Source organism: Cydia fagiglandana, chromosome 5 (genome assembly GCF_963556715.1).
Source record: "Cydia fagiglandana chromosome 5, ilCydFagi1.1, whole genome shotgun sequence".
In the NCBI taxonomy this organism is placed as follows: Eukaryota; Metazoa; Arthropoda; class Insecta; order Lepidoptera; family Tortricidae; genus Cydia; species Cydia fagiglandana.
The window spans coordinates 4,733,099-4,752,085 of NC_085936.1; the positions used below are offsets into that span (position 1 = coordinate 4,733,099).

General features: G+C 40.2%; 1 protein-coding gene across 1 annotated transcript; it reads right to left on the reverse strand.

Moving 5' to 3' along the window:
* Positions 1–17,301: 17,301 nt before the first annotated feature.
* LOC134664793 (uncharacterized) lies at positions 17,302–18,710 on the reverse strand. Its single transcript, XM_063521533.1, has 2 exons — positions 18,598–18,710; positions 17,302–18,548 (listed from the first exon to the last, which is right to left on the reverse strand). Coding segments are annotated over exons 1-2 (1,074 nt in total). The 5' UTR covers positions 18,600–18,710; the 3' UTR covers positions 17,302–17,476.
* Between the last annotated feature and the right edge of the window lie 277 nt (positions 18,711–18,987).

An 18,987-nucleotide genomic window follows, 5' to 3' on the forward strand; every position in this document is an offset into this window, starting at 1 on the left:
TTCAATTAAAAGACACGTCAAGATTGTTTACCTAATTTCTAATGCTAAAAAAACGAAGTATAGAATAATATAATCAAGGTATGTTTATATTTGATAATTGAAATAGTAACGAAAAAAAAATTATATTTGTGTCTTATATTCCTGCCGAAGACTTTTATTTTTCCTTTTCCTTCTACACAAGTTTGGTCAAGTAATAAGAATTTAGGGCTCTCAATTTTATTTTGACTTCTACAACAGTAAAGCTACGAGGCCATGTTTGGTATCGTTTTCGTATAAATTCGCAGTACCAAATTTAGTTATGGTATCACATTGACACCATTCCAAAGTAAAAACATATAAACTTACTTTCTTTTAAACTCCTCTTCACGCTTAAACTGCTGAACAGTTTTAATTTAAATTTAGTACACATATATTTTGAGTCCCGAGACAGGACATAATAAGTTATCTAAAATCATCCTTCAAAGGTGTGAAATGAGGTGTAGGGGGGAATTCAGAATTGACTTCTTGAAGTTAATACTGTTTAAGTTTAGGTTTGAAGTCATGTTTTTTTATCATTTTTAACTAAATCAAAGATGTAGACCATCCCAAATTTAATATAAATCGGCTCAGCGGTTATTGATTTCCCGTACAAATTTCCACGCCACTTTTCACACCTTCAAAAGATGATTTTGCTTATAAGATCTATCCTATGTCCTGTTCCGGGACGCAAACTATTTCTATACCAAATTTCAACGAAATCGGTTCAGCGGTTAAGCGTCAAGAGGAGTTTAAAAAAAACCGACCAAGTGCGAGTCGGACTTGCGTATTAAGGGTTCCGTACATTAAGTCCGACTCGCGCTTGACTGCACATTTCTAATAGGTTTTCCTGTCATCTATAGGTAAAGAACTATTTTGTGTATTCAGACAGACAGACATACAGACGCACGAGTGATCCTATAAGGATTCCGTTTTTTGCTTTTGAGGTACGGAACCCTAAAAAGTTTTTTTTAATTTTGTGGAATGGTTTCAATGTGACCTTAAATGGATTCAGCAACCCAGATTTATACGAAAACGATACCATACACGGCCTAGCACCTTCACTGATGTAGATATATCAAGATAAAATTGAGAGCCCTAAATAAACGTTCAAGAGCGGATATCTCAAAAACTATTCAACATATCGAAAAAATTGACTGAATAAACTTGTAACAAATTAAATTAACTTTCATTTTGTATAAGTGGCCATGTCGCTAAGATGCATAGTTTCCGAGATATAATCGAAAAACCGGAAAATGGGACATTCAAAGCCCCCTCTCTTCCCCCCGCTCAAGGGCTACGGCCGGGAACTTTTGATTTGTTCACCTCCTAACTTGTCCACACCAAGTTACAGAGTCAAAAATTGTGTTCCGAGCATTTCCGTCTACAACTTTTTTGAGCATTCGTTGGCTGACCTAAGTAGCTTATTGCATTTCTTTAAAAACTTTTCTGTAAAAGGTTGACGGGTGTTGGGTGTTTATATGGTTTTGGTCGATTATTATCATTTGCATCGCCCATGATGACTTACTAGAATTACTTACGAGCACACGAGACACTAATAGTAGTTTGACAAACCTTGGTTTTCAAGAGGTATTTTATATTGACATTTGCTGTCATAAATTTGCTGTCAGATTTAGTCGCAAACCGCACGCAAAGTGCACACAAATGTGTCGACACCTTGTTACGGAAAAGTGTACACACGGCGACGACACTTTGTTTCGAAACAATTCTAGACACATTGTGTGGACTCTGTTACGACACATCTGACATTTAGTTACCACTTTGATGATTCTGCGACTGGAATGGTTATATGGGTAATATGCCAGTACGAGCGAGATGCAAAGAAAGTAAGTTACACACACGCTAGCGAATAAATCAATGTCAAACTCTTGGTAAGCTGGTAAGGCTACTGATCGGGGGTTAGGGTTAGGAGTTAAGGGGTCGGGTAATGGTGGTTGAAGGGGGGGGGGGGATTGGGTCAGTGGCGGGGGGGGGCGGGGCGGAGGATGGATTTATTGTAGTGACAGGAATTATAATTTCCCAGACGGACTCGAGAAAATTCCAGATTACATATTTATTAAAGTAGATACACGAATTTAGTGTTAATCATGATGTTTTTCATTCACGCGTCGCGCTATTAACAATGCGTTAAAACTAAAAATGGAAAAATAAAAACTTTTTACAAAAAAAAGAAAACCGACTTCAAAAAGGATGAAATAAAATATTACCCATCAAAAACATAAATGTAAAAAAGGAGAGCCAAGTTCAATACAAAAATTATGCTTGGTTGTGGGGTTCGCCGCAAAAAGAATGGAGATCTAAATGAGTGCCAAGTTCTATGCAAAATCCAAATATGTATTTATAGGAACAAAATAACATTATAAACAAGTATTAAACTCTATTTCTTTGCTTTATTGGATACCTATAACAATTGCTGTTATTTAAAAAAAATGCGAGATCTTAAAGCAGGTTAGATTTGACTTGGCCAGTTTTCATTACATCAGTCATTTTATAAAGTTATTCAACATATATATTTTGTAATTCTGATAAAAACTGGCCAAGCCAAATCTAACCTACTTTAAGATCTCACATCTTTTTTAAATAACAGCAATTGTTATAGGTATCCAATAAAGCAAAGAAATAGAGTTTAATACTTGTTTATAATGTTATTTTGTTCCTATAAATACATATTTGGATTTTGCATAGAACTTGGCACTCATTTAGATCTCCATTCTTTTTGCGGCGAACCCCACAACTAAGCATAATTTTTGTATTCAACTTGGCTCTCCTTTTTTACATTTATGTTTTTGATGGGATATCAATACTTTTTGTAAAGAAAACTAGGCAGGTATTGAGATTTAATGTTTTTTCTTGTGTTTCCGCTGCATGTTTTTTACTTCTGTTCTTTGTATTAATTATGTGGTGCCGCGCGCCGCCAACGACACACCATTGGCCGGTTGTTTAGCGCGTATTACAGGTTTTTTGTATGGGGACCCCCCCTATTTTTTAACTTTTTTTATTTTTAGATTTTTTCCTACGCTTACACACAATTACCGAGCTGGATTCCAAATTTCATCCTTCTAGGTCATCTGGAAGTAGGTTAGGTTTAGGTACTATATGTCAGTCACAATAAAAAAGAAATTTGTATGGGGACCCCCCCTATTTATTAACGTTTTTTTGTTTTTAGACTTTTTCCTACGCTTGCACACAATAACCGAGCTGGATTCCAATTTTCATCCTTCTAGGTCATCTGGAAGTAGGTTAGGTTTAGGTACTTATATGTCAGTCACAATAAAAAATGTTTTTTTTGTATGGGGACCCCCCCCCCCCTATTTTATAACTTTTTTTTATTTTTAGATTTTTTCCTACGCTTTCACACAATAACTGAGCTGGATTCCAAATTTCATCCTTCTAGGTCATCTGGAAGTAGGTTAGGTTTAGGTACTTATATGTCAGTCACAATAAAAAATGTTTTTTTTGTATGGGGACCCCCCCTATTTTATAACTTTTTTTATTTTTAGATTTTTTCCTACGCTTTCACACAATAACTGAGCTGGATTCCAAATTTCATCCTTCTAGGTCATCTGGAAGTAGGTTAGGTTTAGGTACTATAAGTCTGTCAGTCAGTCTTAAAATTTACGACTTTTTGACCTTCATATCTTTATAACCGTTTGAGCTAGCTTCATGAAATTTGGGCTTCTAGATGTCCTTATGGATATAATTAAACACACGTAGTTTTATGTGTTTACGTTAAAGATGTTTTGAGTTATAGAAGGGTCAAAAATGGCACCAAGTGGTTCGTGTAATATTACACTTGGCGCTGGCTAGCCAGTTCCTTTGCTTGAACTTGGCTTGACACGCTGCCGCGTGTCTAGATCCTTTTTAAGTCTATGCGTTACCAACTGATATGTTTGAAGTCGTTAGGTATCTTCAAGGCTAAACAGCACAGAATGGGAGCCCCGCGGAAGCGGGGCTCTGTCGACATCGCTATAAAGTAACGAAAAAAATAATGTGGGCATTTTGCGTTCTAGACCGTTTGCGATATAGACAAAATATTAGAGTAGTCGCCTATAACGCATCTATAACGTATCCGATCGTAATAGACCGGGAGATAGTGACACATTTTACTGGGTCATTTGTACCAGTATGGCGGTTCGTCAGGGGTCTAAGTACGTAATGAACGAAATAAAAATGATGGTCATAGCGCTGGTACCGGCGGCCCAATCGCGTGGGCGTTAGTCGAATGTGTCGGATAAAATACGAGTGTCGAACGATTTGTTCCACAAAAATCCTCGTATTTTTCGATAGTCCATAAAAAAGAAGTAGACGGTAGCGTAATGCCATACTTCTCCGGTGTGACTTACAGCCCGCCATACTGAGGCAAACACATTAATTAAAAAAAAACAATTCAATCATTTGTGCCAAGCTAATTTTTGCACAGGTGATCATCGTCGAGCATCCATTCATGGACATCACCATGCCATACTTTTCGGGTGGTTCCAAATGGCCGCCATACCGCCGCAAAGGAGTTAATTTTTTTTTTATTGCTAAACGATTTGTACCATCTTGTAATTTTTTTTCAAGACTTTCTGTATGATCATAAATGGAAATCTCATAATGCCATACTTGTAGGAGGTGGCAAATGTGTACAATATTTTTATTTTATTTCAAGTATGGTGCCTCTTTTTCCCCCTATTAGAAGTATGGCAAATATAATAATGGTCACATTGCATCATATAATTTCCAAAAATCCAAATACCATACTGGTACAAATCGTCAAAAAATTGTTTTTTGTTTTAAGTCTTGGCTTAAGTCTCACAGTCGTCCGCCCCGTAGTTATAATCTGAAATGTGGTATTATCTATGAAAAGGGACCTTATTGTCGATGGCGCTTACGACACTAACATCGATGAGCACAAAACGTAGTAGTTTAAAATTGGAGATTCTGGCCCATTTTAGTTATTTTGATTTCCAATTTAGCAATAAAGTTTCTTTGATTACTGGAACATTAAATGTTTCTGTCTATACAATGCGGAGGTCAATTTATGTTATGTGACGCTGATGAACTGATCAGTCATCGGGTTTAACGGTCCCTTTGTAGTTTTTTATAAATAACTCGTAACCGGTGACCTTGTAGCATTTACCTTGGAATGACCTCCTTCCTCTGTTTATTGTATCCTAATTCCTTCATTTAGCTTTCCAAGTCCGATCGTTCTGACTTGCTTATTATGGCTCCGATCACATTATGATACTTCTTGAATTGTATCTGAAATTTACAGACTCTAATAAGACTCTTAAAGTCCTTTTCAACCCTCAGGATGCATGGGAAGACTGGGACTTCTGCCTGGCTTACTTTGGGCTATTATTTTTATAACTTTTCATATGCAATGCGGCCCTAAGCCACCTAAATACATACCTTTAGGGTTTTCCAACTATTTTATATAAATCTAGGGGATTTTTGTTAATATTATCGCTGTATTTTTCGGGATTCTTTCATTGTTTACATTTTGTAAGATGATTGACGTAACCCGTCAATCGGCTTTCAACTGTTCGGATTTCACCACTAAAAAGACTAGTATGTATACTTTCGGCAAAGGTTATTCAAAATTTTGGTAAAATCATAACTGGTACTCGACTATTTTTAAATTTCAAATCTTGTAAATCTGATTCTTTAGATGTTCTAAAGAATCAGGTATAAAAGCGGAACAACCGTCATTCTGTTCAGTTCTTCGTCAGCTCTCATCCGAGCATTTTCGAAATTAAGGGTCCGTGCGGGGCCAAGTGAGGCCCCGCACCTTCAAGAAACCCTCCTCTTCCTGGCGTAACTTACTATATAAATACTTTCACTATAAATTACAAACGCAAATCTACTACAAGCCTCTGATTTGGTGACCCTCGCTGTGCCGAACGCCTGTGCGCACCCACCTTCACGCCGCGCGCCTGTGCGCGCCCTCCTTCACGCCGCGCGCCTGTGCGCGCCCTCCTTGACGCCGCGCGCCCGTTCGCGCCCTCTTCGACGCCGCGCGCCTGTGCGTGCCTGTGCGCGCCCTCCTCGACGCCGCGCGCCTGTGCGCGCCCTCCTCGACGCCGCGCGCCTGTGCGCGCCCTCCTTGACGCCGCGCGCCTGTTCGCGCCCTCTTCGACGCCGCGCGCCTGTGCGCGCCCTCCTCGACGCCGCGCGCCTGTGCGCGCCCTCTTTGACGCCGCGCGCCTGATCGCGCCCTCCTTGACGCCGCGCGCCTGTGCGTGGGAACGCGTTTCCCAGGCGCTGCACCCCGGAGCACCGTGCTACCACGCTACTACAACTTCCCGGTGTTGTTGGACAATTTAAGTTCCCAGCCGTGCCATATTGACCCACCACCTATACCTGGAAAAATAAACGTTACCTACCCCTGAGTCTTTACTTTTCATTTCTTCACCCTTCATCCTTCCAGCTGCTCAGTTGCGTGCTCTACCAATTCATTGGCAGAGCACGTAACGCGACAGTTTTGGCGCCCAATAGCTATTTTTCCAGACCTTTTTCAAAATTCTAAATTAAAAACAACATCCGTGTTTTAAAATTTTAAACCCTCTGGCCTTATTTTAGAACTCTATATTATTATTTTTTACTACCTGTTAGTCAATATGGCACTTACCTTAACATCTAATCTAAATAACTTAGGCGAGACTCTTTTTTTAACACTTTTATTTATTTATAACTTGTATTTTTTATAGTTCTTTACTTTGTTACTAATCATATTTTTCTTTCTTCAGCCTTCTACTCGGCTCCTTCTTCTCCCCTCTCCCTTCTCCAAGCTCGTTTCATCCTCCATTAATCTTCATTTTCCATGTATTCCATTACGTGTGTGTGTGCTCATCCTGTAAATATTTCTCCATTTCTTAGGGTGGCTTATCCGCCAGGTGCCCCTTTTCTTTCTTTCTTTTTATTTTCTTCATCCAGAGCGGTAGGCCAGCTCTGACAAAAAAATAAGCCTTATGGTCAAATACTTCACTAATTCTACTGTGGTAGGTCTACCCCTACCACAAACTTAAGTAGGCTCTCTAAACCTACTCTCTAATCGGCTCTAAACCGACTAGGGTACTTGTACATATTAACAGAGCGGTTGGCCAACTCTCTAAACAAGCCTTAGGTCATTTCATCTCATCACCCCTTTTCCAGTGGAGCGGCTGACTACTCCCTTCTATAAAAAAGCCTAGGTCATAGCGAGGACTTCTTAGGAGTGTGCGTCATAGAATGTGAACCACATCCCCTTCCTTTGACAGCAGTGGCGTAGCTAGAGGATATGGCGCCCGGGGCAGGCACCAAATTTGCGCCCCCCCCCCCCCCTCCCAAACGAAATAAAGTAACAAAAGGGTTACTTTTTTACTTATTAAAGTTTACTTTTAATTGAGACAAATAAGTGTTTTTTTAGTACATCGGTGGCTAACAAGCTTACGACCCACCTGATAGTAAGCGGTCACCGCATCCTATGGACGTCTATATACACTCCAGAGGCGTTACATGCGCGTTGCCGACCATTTTAAAACTTATACACTTATTTTTTGGAGATCTCCTTAGACTTAAAGGTTCAATATCGCTTGTGAGTTTGGGATCGTAGACTATTCATAGGTACAGCGCACCTTTGAACTGATTTGAAGGGTCCAAGGTGGCATCCAGATGCTCCTGCCCAAAGGTGACAGCAGTACTCAATAAATGGGATCTGTTTACCCCAGAGTAAAGTATCGCCTCCCTTTATTGAGCACACCGAGTTTTTTGGGATACGAGTGCAGCCTACCCAGCAAGGTGGCTACGAAATCATTGGACGTCACTGATAGAGATGTCAACACCGAGGCTCCCAATACTCCCTGACATGGGAAGGCTTGTGCCTTGAAAAATTAGGTTTTCTTAGCGCTAAACGCGCAAAATTGAGTCTTGGTGGGATTGAATTGGACTAAATTGTCCCGATCCCACACCTAAACTCTGGATAGAATGCTCTCAATACCTGACACAGGTTTTTCACGACATTCTAGTATCACAGAACGAGCGATGTTAGCACGGCATGTCTTATACAGGGTGGCCCAAACCTTGACGTCCATAAATTTTTTAAATTTCTCACGCTATCAGAATAAGTATGTATGTTAGCCGACGTTTCGTAGTTTTCGAATTATGATTTTTATTACTTTTAACTTTTGTTAAGAAATTCCGGGGTGAAAATTTAATTTATAAAAAAAACTATTGAACTTTATTAAATGTTCCTTTTTGTAACATAATCCTTGACAAACGGCGCAGTTGCTAAAAAAACAGCATCCTCACTTCGCTGAGTTGGGAAAAAAAGACAAACTTTTACGTTCAAGCATGTCAAGCTTAGATATTGCCCTTACCTAAATAAATAAAAAATACAAGCGATTTCAAGGACTTTTTGTTATTTTAGAAACAGCTAGACCCTAAGTTTTTTAAAAGGTCAAAAAAATGATACTTAATTGTCCAAATTTTTGAGAGTCGCCGGTCAAAGGAACTGAGGTGGAAAGCTTCCAAATTAGTAACTCTTTAAAAAAAGTCCTCTTTTGTGGGGTCACTTCCCCATCGCTATTTCATGTTATCAGTGCAAATACCACGAACAATTATTAGAAGACATAAAAGCAAAGCAAAGCTGCACCCAGGAATTTCTTAACAAACTCGTAAACTACGAAAAATCGGCTAACATACAAGGGAAAGTACCTTAAATATCGTAGATAGGATATTTTGCTGAAAGAAGACTTTATTTTAATTTAAAAAACAATTTAAACTGCATGAATCCTTTCGATCGGTATAATAAAACTACAGGCTGATTTTTTTTTCTCGTGTAGCGGGTTCGATTCCCGGTTCAACCATGTAATTATTTAAAAATCTATGAATGCAGTTTAAATTGTTTTTTAAATTAAAATAAAGTCTTCTTTCAGCAAAATATCCTATCTACGATATTTAAAGTACTTTCCCTTGATGTCCTATAGTCTTGGGACGCCCTGTATTCCGATAAACCCACGACGACGATTCTAAAAAAAATTATTGGAGGTCAAGGTTTGGACCATCCTGTATACAGGGTGGCCAAAAATAACTGCATTTCCGTTGCCAGGGAAAGTCGTGAAAAAAAATTTGGCTGTGTCCTACATTTTGGCTGGTCCATTTTCTATGGGAGGTATTTTGCCCATTTTGGCGCCCCCCCCTTGGACGGCGCCCGGGGCACGTGCCCCCTCCAACCCCCCCCTAGTTACGCCTCTGTTTGACAGAGATTTTTGAATGTGTGATTATGATAGGTGATGTATGAGTGCACAGAAGTTCCTCGGTCTTTTCATTTTCTTCTTCCATTCTATCACTCATTCTCTCACCTCACTTCTCATACTCACTACGAGCTTGCTTTTCCTTCCCTCTCGACACTTCTTCTGACTAACTGACTTACTTTACTTACATACTTTACCTACTTACCCCCAACCTTTAATTTACTCTCTCTCTCTAAACAAAAAAAAAAACTTTGCCTTAAAGACTACGTCAAAGTTTTTTTTTTCCGAGGTTTTTGGGGTAATGTAGCATTTACCTTGGAATGACCTCCTTCCTCTGTTTATTGTATCCTAATTCCTTCATTTAGCTTTCCAAGTCCGATCGTTCTGACTTGCTTATTATGGCTCCGATCACATTATGATACTTCTTGAATTGTATCTGAAATTTACAGACTCTAATAAGACTCTTAAAGTCCTTTTCAACCCTCAGGATGCATGGGAAGACTGGGACTTCTGCCTGGCTTACTTTGGGCTATTATTTTTATAACTTTTCATATGCAATGCGGCCCTAAGCCACCTAAATACATACCTTTAGGGTTTTCCAACTATTTTATATAAATCTAGGGGATTTTTGTTAATATTATCGCTGTATTTTTCGGGATTCTTTCATTGTTTACATTTTGTAAGATGATTGTCGTAACCCGTCAATCGGCTTTCAACTGTTCGGATTTCACCACTAAAAAGACTAGTATGTATACTTTCGGCAAAGGTTATTCAAAATTTTGGTAAAATCATAACTGGTACTCGACTATTTTTAAATTTCAAATCTTGTAAATCTGATTCTTTAGATGTTCTAAAGAATCAGGTATAAAAGCGGAACAACCGTCATTCTGTTCAGTTCTTCGTCAGCTCTCATCCGAGCATTTTCGAAATTAAGGGTCCGTGCGGGGCCAAGTGAGGCCCCGCACCTTCAAGAAACCCTCCTCTTCCTGGCGTAACTTACTATATAAATACTTTCACTATAAATTACAAACGCAAATCTACTACAAGCCTCTGATTTGGTGACCCTCGCTGAACGCCTGTGCGCACCCACCTTCACGCCGCGCGCCTGTGCGCGCCCTCCTTCACGCCGCGCGCCTGTGCGCGCCCTCCTTGACGCCGCGCGCCCGTTCGCGCCCTCTTCGACGCCGCGCGCCTGTGCGTGCCTGTGCGCGCCCTCCTCGACGCCGCGCGCCTGTGCGCGCCCTCCTCGACGCCGCGCGCCTGTGCGCGCCCTCCTTGACGCCGCGCGCCTGTTCGCGCCCTCTTCGACGCCGCGCGCCTGTGCGCGCCCTCCTCGACGCCGCGCGCCTGTGCGCGCCCTCCTTGACGCCGCGCGCCTGATCGCGCCCTCCTTGACGCCGCGCGCCTGTGCGTGGGAACGCGTTTCCCAGGCGCTGCACCCCGGAGCACCGTGCTACCACGCTACTACAACTTCCCGGTGTTGTTGGACAATTTAAGTTCCCAGCCGTGCCATATTGACCCACCACCTATACCTGGAAAAATAAACGTTACCTACCCCTGAGTCTTTACTTTTCATTTCTTCACCCTTCATCCTTCCAGCTGCTCAGTTGCGTGCTCTACCAATTCATTGGCAGAGCACGTAACGCGACAACCTGTAGCAGAAATGTTCTGATACATAAGTAATCGTATTTGCCGAACGTGTGGGCCGACAATCACCACCAACTTCTGAGGCTGGGAACACCCCAAATGTTGCTGGTGGACCCGGTGCTGCAGCGAGCGTGCGTCCACGCCCACTTGTAGTACGACTCGCCCGCCGAGGTCCTCGCACCGAGTTATTGAAAGCTGCGCGTGTTCGCCGTGCAGTCGACACTTCGGACTTTGGTCAGCCGGGTAATCCGAGCAGGTTTTACGTTAATGAACGGTTAACGAAACAAAACAGATCGCTTTTTTACCAGACCTGACAAGAGTGTAAGAGGCTAAACTGGCAATATCACTGGACGAGAGACGGGCGAGTATACGCTCGTCGTAATAAGGATTCTGCCGTACGACGCATTAAGTCGGAAATAGACATCAAACAGGTTTTTACCAGTGTAATTGTTGGCTGAATATTTTGAATAAATATATTGACAAAAACCAAATTAGAAAAATTATATGCTTAAGCGAATGTTGCCGGATGTTTTTATGGTTTTTCATCTATCTCTCATTCTATCATCATCTAGTTATAAAGTCGTAGCCATACATTGTAGTATCCGTAAATCCTGTAGCATAATAATTTTCGCCTCTTTAATGAATACCGATATATATATTACCCATGCTCATTGAACAATCTTAAGCTGCATAGCGAGTGGTTGATAGTTCTTCAAAATAGCGGTCCGACTCCGTATGTATACGAAAGAAATGTCAAAGAGTAATTGTTTGAAGTTTGGTTTGCTAAATGTGAGGTCCCTAAACACAGGTCGGGATGAACTTCTGGGGTTGGTTCTGCGGCAAAAACTGGACATTCTGGCTCTTAATGAAACATGGATAAATAAAGGCGCCGAAAAAACCGCACCGTGCCTACCTGGCTACGTATTAAAGCTCGTTCCGCGATCCGACAATAGAAGCGGTGGCGGTGTAGGTTTTTACGTGCGACGAGGTTTAAAGGTACGAGTGTGCGCACACCCTGAATATTTGACGCACTGAGCGAATCTATAAACTTCTTTTCAGTCTGTAACTTCACATTTCTCTTTACTTTTCTCTTTGTTGATTTAATGCAAACCCAATCGGTCAGCTCACGTAAACTTTTGTCGTTTATTAACCAACATAATATGAAACAATTAGTAAGGAGCCTCTAGAGGAACTGGGTAGAGTGAGTAAAGACACCGTTGACTGGTAATCTTAGACTGATTTATTCAAACATACCTAAGTGTTTTATACATCTTGTTATCTTTACGACACACACAATATCAACTGAATCAACGCGTGCTCAAATCCATACCAAGTTATCGACACGCGTTGATAACATTTTGCTGACCACCATAGTACTCCCCCCTTAGTGAACCGATAGGGTTGACGATCAGGTACTTCGCTGTCCTGAACAAGATTATGATTATAATTTCACTTCCACGACAATATAACTTCAATCACGGTTTCGCGACCGTGAACTTGAAAATAACGCTGACAAAACACATTCCGTCCCGTGCTGTGTTGATAATTCCCGCGCGCGTCGAGTGCCGCGCATTCTGCTTACCTACGTGCATTTCTGAGCGTGGCTTGAAAACAATCAGTCACATTATATTATTAGCTGATGACATGACTTCTTTTAATTTATTTGCAATATGGCGTGAATTCCCTTGAATATGCTCCTTTTGCGTTGGGACAGTCTTTACCGTCGAACTTGCCTAAAACTTGTCGTTCTTGGATGAAACGGAGACGTGCCATAATGTCTTCTTCGTCTGGGCGGACGTTAGAAGAGTGCAGCCAGGGTGCTCAGAGCCATTGTGGCGAGCGAAAATGCTCCCAGCCGACAAGGCGAGCGTAAAGGGCGACGACTAGTAGGGGCGCTGCGTAGAGTAGTCCGTCGCTATTAGGTTTGCTGCGTGCCACATCAGGATTAATCAGGATCTTCTTGCCATAGAGCGTTGCTTGATGCTTGATGTCACGGTGGGTCATGTCACGCTCTTTAAAATTATCTCTTCTTGCTTTTAACGACATTCTGTGGTCCAAGTATCCGGAAACCGGAATATAATGGAAGGTACCGCTGTTCTCCCGCCATGTTACTTGCAGTGTCGGTGATGTCACGTGATGGAAGGGTGGCGAAATCAAATTGAGGCGAGATCACTTTGTCAGTCCTTCTCGACCAGCAATTGAGAGCCGCAATCACTTACTTCCGAGGCTTCTTCACTGGAGCTCTTCGTGTAGACATCTCAGTAGGTGCGTGTTCCTTCGGCGGTTACCACTATAAGGAAAGTGGCAACCGTGCACGTTGGTCCCCGTAGGGACCCCACTCGGGGTCACCACTCTAGAGGAACTGGGTAGAGTGAGTAAAGACACCGTTGACTGGTAATCTTAGACTGATTTATTCAAACATACCTAAGTGTTTTATACATCTTGTTATCGTTACGACACACACAATATCTCAACTGAATCAACGCGTGCTCAAATCCATACCAAGTTATCGACAAGCGTTGATAACATTTTGCTGACCGCCATAGAGCCCAACACGCGTTTCCGATACGTCTCAATCGCTACTAGACTTGGTTATAACTGATTCCCCTAATCGGTTCAGCGACCCGGAAATACATCACAATCCACTTCTAAGCGATCATGCTCTTGTTACAACAAATATAAGTATTAGGAAAATCAAAATTCCCCAGCGGAATTTTATGACTAGAAACTTAAAAGATATTGACATAATAACTCTGGAATCCTATATAGTTTGGACCCCGTGGCATAAGATACTCGAAGAAAGTTATGTAAATAACATGGTTTCAATGTTTAATCATTTTCTTCTTGCAATATTTGATAAGAACAGCCCTCTAAGACGCAAACGTATTGCAGACGAAATATGTCCATAGATAACTGATAATATCAAATTCATGATGTTACTTCGTGATGAAGCATTTAAAAGAGCGCATAATTCTAATTTAGACAAGCATAAAAACTATTATAAACAGTTGAGAAATCTGGTTACCTTAAGCATTGAACGCGAGAAAGAAGCATATTTCACCCACTACGTAAATAAAAACAAAAAAAAACCTAAATTGTTATGGTCACATCACATCTAAAAAAGACGACTATCTTCAATGATATAATATTTAAAACTTACAGTACTAACTAACTTATTTACTTGCTTTTTAATGGGACATCAGTTAGCCGCGACCATGACCAGTGAAACCTGTGTCGAAATGTCGGTAAATAAAGGTAATTGAATAATTTCTTCCAAGAGAAACCTGAGCACCTCATAACCTACACGAGTGGGTTACACTCCACCCATATAGACTATTACCTACTCATAAGTCATGAGTGACTGAGTCATGGGTGTTTTCTATGTATTTAAGTATTTGTACAAGCCTTCTTGAGCTTACTGTGGGACTTAGTCAATCTGTGTAAAAATGTCCTATAATATTTATTTATTTATAGGAAGGAGCCAAATCAGCAAAGTATCTAACTGCAAAGTTATTCGAGAGGTGGCGTAGCTACTTTAACGAGTTACTGAACACGCAACACGCAAATGTGTCACCTCCGGAACTGCCCCCTAATCTTGGACTTGTTGCCCCTATTATACCAGACGAGGTACAAAATTGCCTTCGCAACATGAAAAACCGAGAGGGCCGTAGGCCCTGACGACATACCTATTGAAGTGTGGAAGTCGATAGGTCCTCGTGGTGTGATCATACTTACCGACCTTTTTAATCGCATCCTCATCAGACGCAAGATGCCCAACTAATATAGATTGAGCATTATAACACCAATTTATAAAGGCAAAGGTAGTGTACAGGACTGTGGAAGCTACCGCGGTATTAAGGTCATGTGTCACACCATGAAACTCTTCGAGCGCGTAATCGACTCAAGGCTCTGGCAAGAGTGCACTGTCTCGGAATGTCAGTATGGGTTTCGTCCTGACTGTGGCACTATAGATCCCATTTTTGCCCTAAGAATGCTAGTCGAAGCCTACAGAGAAAAGAAAAAACCCTTGCATATGGCTTTTCTGAATCTACAAAAGGCTTTTGACTGCGTACCGTGCCAGGTAATCTGGTGGGCTTTGAAGGAGAAGAATGTGCCACAAACCTATGTTGACATGATTCGAGACATGTACCACAACTCGGAATCCATAGTAAGGAACGCTAGGTTGAAGAAGAAGAAGATTGATCCTAGCGAAAAACTGTACAGAATACTTAATGTAGAAAATTTTATGTAGATTACTTATGTATCAGAACATTTTTGGTACAAGCCACCGTTTACGAGTTATTTACAAAAACTATTAACAATTGATCATAATTAACTTTCCACCTTAAATATTATTTTAAATATTGAACCTAGCGAAAAAGTGTATAGAATATTTAATGTAGACAATTTGATGTAGATTACTTATGTATCAGAACATTTTTTGCTACAAGTCACCGTATACGAGTTATTTATAAAAAAACTACAAAGGGACATTAAACCCGATGACTGATCAGTTCATCAGTGTCACATAACATAAATTGACCTCCGCATTGGATAGACAGCAACATTCAATGATTCAGTAATCAAAGAAACTTAATTGCTGAATTGGAAATCAAAATAACTAAAATGGGCCAGAATCTCCAATTTTCTACTACTACGTTTTGTGCTCATCGATGTTAGTGTCGTAAGCGCCATCGACAATAAGGTCCCTTTTCATAGATAATACCACAAATATTTTTTTTTAGGTATAATTGTATCCAAACAAACAGAATATGATGATGCCATGCTGTAAAAAATTATTTTACGTATACATAGTCGCATTTTTGAAACGTGTCGATTAAATAAGTTTTTCAAGTATGGCAGCACTTTTTCCCCCTACTATAAGTATGGCAATTATAATAACGGTCACATTTTATCAAATACTTTCCAAAAATTTAAATGCAATACTGGTACAAATCGTTTAGCAAATAAAAAAAAATTAACTCCTTTGCGGCGGTATGGCGGCCATTTGGAACCGTCCGAAAAGTATGGCATGGTGATGTCCATGAATGGCTGCTTGACGATGATCACCTGTGAAAAAATTAGCTTGGCACAAATGGTTGAATTGTTTTTTTTTAATTAATGTGTTCGCCTCAGTATGGCGGGCTGTAAGTCACACCGGAGAAGTATGGCATTACGCTACCGCCTACTTCTTTTTTATGGACTATCGGAAAATACGAGGATTTTTGTGGAACAAATCGTCCGACACTCGTATTTTATCCGACACGTTCGACTAACGCCCACGCGATTGGGCCGCCGGTACCAGCTCTATGACCATCATTTTTCTTTCCTTCATTACGTGCTTAGACCCCTGACGAACCGCCATACTGGTACAAATGACCCAGTAAAATGTGTCACTATCTCCCGGTCTATAAGCGATGTCAGATTGCAGATAAATTGTACGTTCCTAAAAAAAATGTTTGTTACACAACACACAATATATTGCATAGGTATTCTTTGATTTCAGAATAACTGCTGGTAGGTTTAGGTACTTATTTTTAGCCGACTACGTCTGAAGGTGGGTAGTATTTTTTGGGCGCATGTATGTACTTATGTCTTATGTCCATTACTTTGGCACAGCCCACACTGCATTCCTACAGCCCAAACGGCTGGCTGGACGGTTTTTGACATATGAGGTGTCGATGAATTCATCAGAATTGGGGCAGTAACCTATGTTTACATTATGTTTATATAAATTATATAAATTTTGAAAATGACGCTCGCAAATAGAAAAAAGCGGCCAAGTGCGGATCGGACTCGCCCATGAAGGGGAACCCTTCATGGGTGAGTAGCAGCAAGTAACATACATAATAAAATTGCGGTTTACGATTTATGACGTATAAAAAAAACTGTTTAGGTACTTTAAATCTCGTTCAAAGCAATTTTCCGTGGAAGTTTGCATGGTAATGTATACATCATATATTTTTTTTTAGAAGTTACAGAGGGGGGAGGACACACATTTTACCACTTTGGAAGTGACTCTCGCGCAAACTATTCAGTTTAGAAAAAAAATATATTAGAAACCTCAATATAATTTTTGAAGACCTATCCATAGATATCCCACACGTATGGGTTTGATGAAAAAAAAATCTTTTGCGGTTCAGTTAAGTATGGGCAACCCCCAAAATGTATTGTTTTTTTTTTCTATTTTTGTGTGAAATTCTTAATTCGGTTCACGGAATACATCTACTTACCAAGTTTCAACAGTATAGTTCTTATAGTTTCGGAAAAAGTGGCTGTGACGTACGGACGTACAGACAGATATGACGAATCCATAAGGGTTCCGTTTTTTGCCATTTGGCTACGGAACCCTAAAAAGAGAGTTCTTTCTTAACATGGCATGGGTATCAAATGAAAGCTAGTGAAAATACCATCTCAAACATATATTTTAACCACTAAAGAATCTATGTTTTGTAGGCTGGCGTCTGTAGGTACTGGTAGGCATACTTTAACTATAGAAACTGTTTTTAATTTCAACACACATTACTAGTTCACAAATAAAGTATATTTTTTAAAGCTTTGCTCCTTTTAAAGTTAATCTAAAAGCACCTTCGTTTCATAAGTTTCTTGTTCCTGAACACATACCATCTCACTAATCTCATGGGGATACAACATCTCCCCGGAGGTTTCTTCTTCTTGATTATGGGACAGGCGTAGCAGTTAGCCACACTCCCAAGTAACTTCATAACGCAACATTTGGTCGTGCACGCGTGCATGTTGGGACCCATACGCAAGCTGCCGTTCCACGTCGGGAATGGCATGGTGCAGGTAAAAGCATTAGCAGCAGCATTAAAAGCACAAGGATCTACAAACCTTTTGTTCACAATAGCCCTTTTACACGCACATTTGCAATTCAAATACACTTCTTTTATAAACGAATCTGGTGTTTTTTTCATATCCTCCTTCGCTTCTTTAAGATTCCTTTTTCTGAACTCATGAATTTTCTTATCGATTTCTCTCTCTTTCTTTAACAGTTTCTTTTCTTTCTTATTAAGTTCTTTGAAACAGTTTTTTTTGTTCTTTTTCCTGCTCTTTTCATTAATCTGTAGTATAGAGGCGTCTGTGCAGCAAGTGCAGGGGTTCGGGCTTACTTTTATATACGGACTAGCCATTTGCTTGACCACTTCTTGTTCTATCTTTTTTAATTGTTCCTCTTTATGACTTAGATATTTGGAGCACGATGGACAATTAAATCTTTCTAGAGGGGGTGGTATCTTTGTTGTATCATGTTTTGCTATCTCCATATTTAGTATTGCTAGTTCATGTTCTTTCTTCCTGAGCTGAAATTCGACCTGTCGGACGGATCCGTAATCGTGTTTCCGCCCTCCATGTTTTCGTAGGTGCCTCTGGAGTTGGAACAGTTCTTGATCTTTCCTTATTAATTGAATTTCTTTCTCGCGAAGTAGTTTAGCGCATCTTTCACATGGTGTCGCTGCCCTGCCTGCACTTTGGCCTTGCGAACCAGGAGGAAAAAGATGTTCAAAGGTTATCGGTTTATAAGTCGGCCTTTTATATGGAGGGTATTTAGGCTTCTTTTCTATCTGTATCGTAATAGGACTGACTGTTACATTAGGATAGCAGCCATAGCAAAAGTTGGGGGGGAAAGTAGGCCTATCATCACGGCAGCAGCAAGTTTCAGCTACTTTGGGCATTATAACACATTATTTATTTTTATGTACTTATTAAAAAAAAACACTTGATTTTTAATATTTTTTGTTACATTTTACTTAAATTAGTTATTTTTGACAGTACTACTTTGGCAGTCTGAGATTTTTATCCATAGAGAATAATAAACAATAAATAAAATCCATAGATAATATTATAAAATAAATACATATGACAGGACGTAGTGATTATATGCTCTTTGTTAGTCTCGGAGTAAATATCTATGGAGTAGAGACGCGCACTAATTTCTATCTGAAAAATTCTGTCGTTTATGGCGCGGGGGACGAGGTAACGCACACAAATAATGTTAACACTAATGCATTTTTAGCATACGTCGCTACACACGCACACGACAAAATTATCAAACACTAGCAAAAACTATATT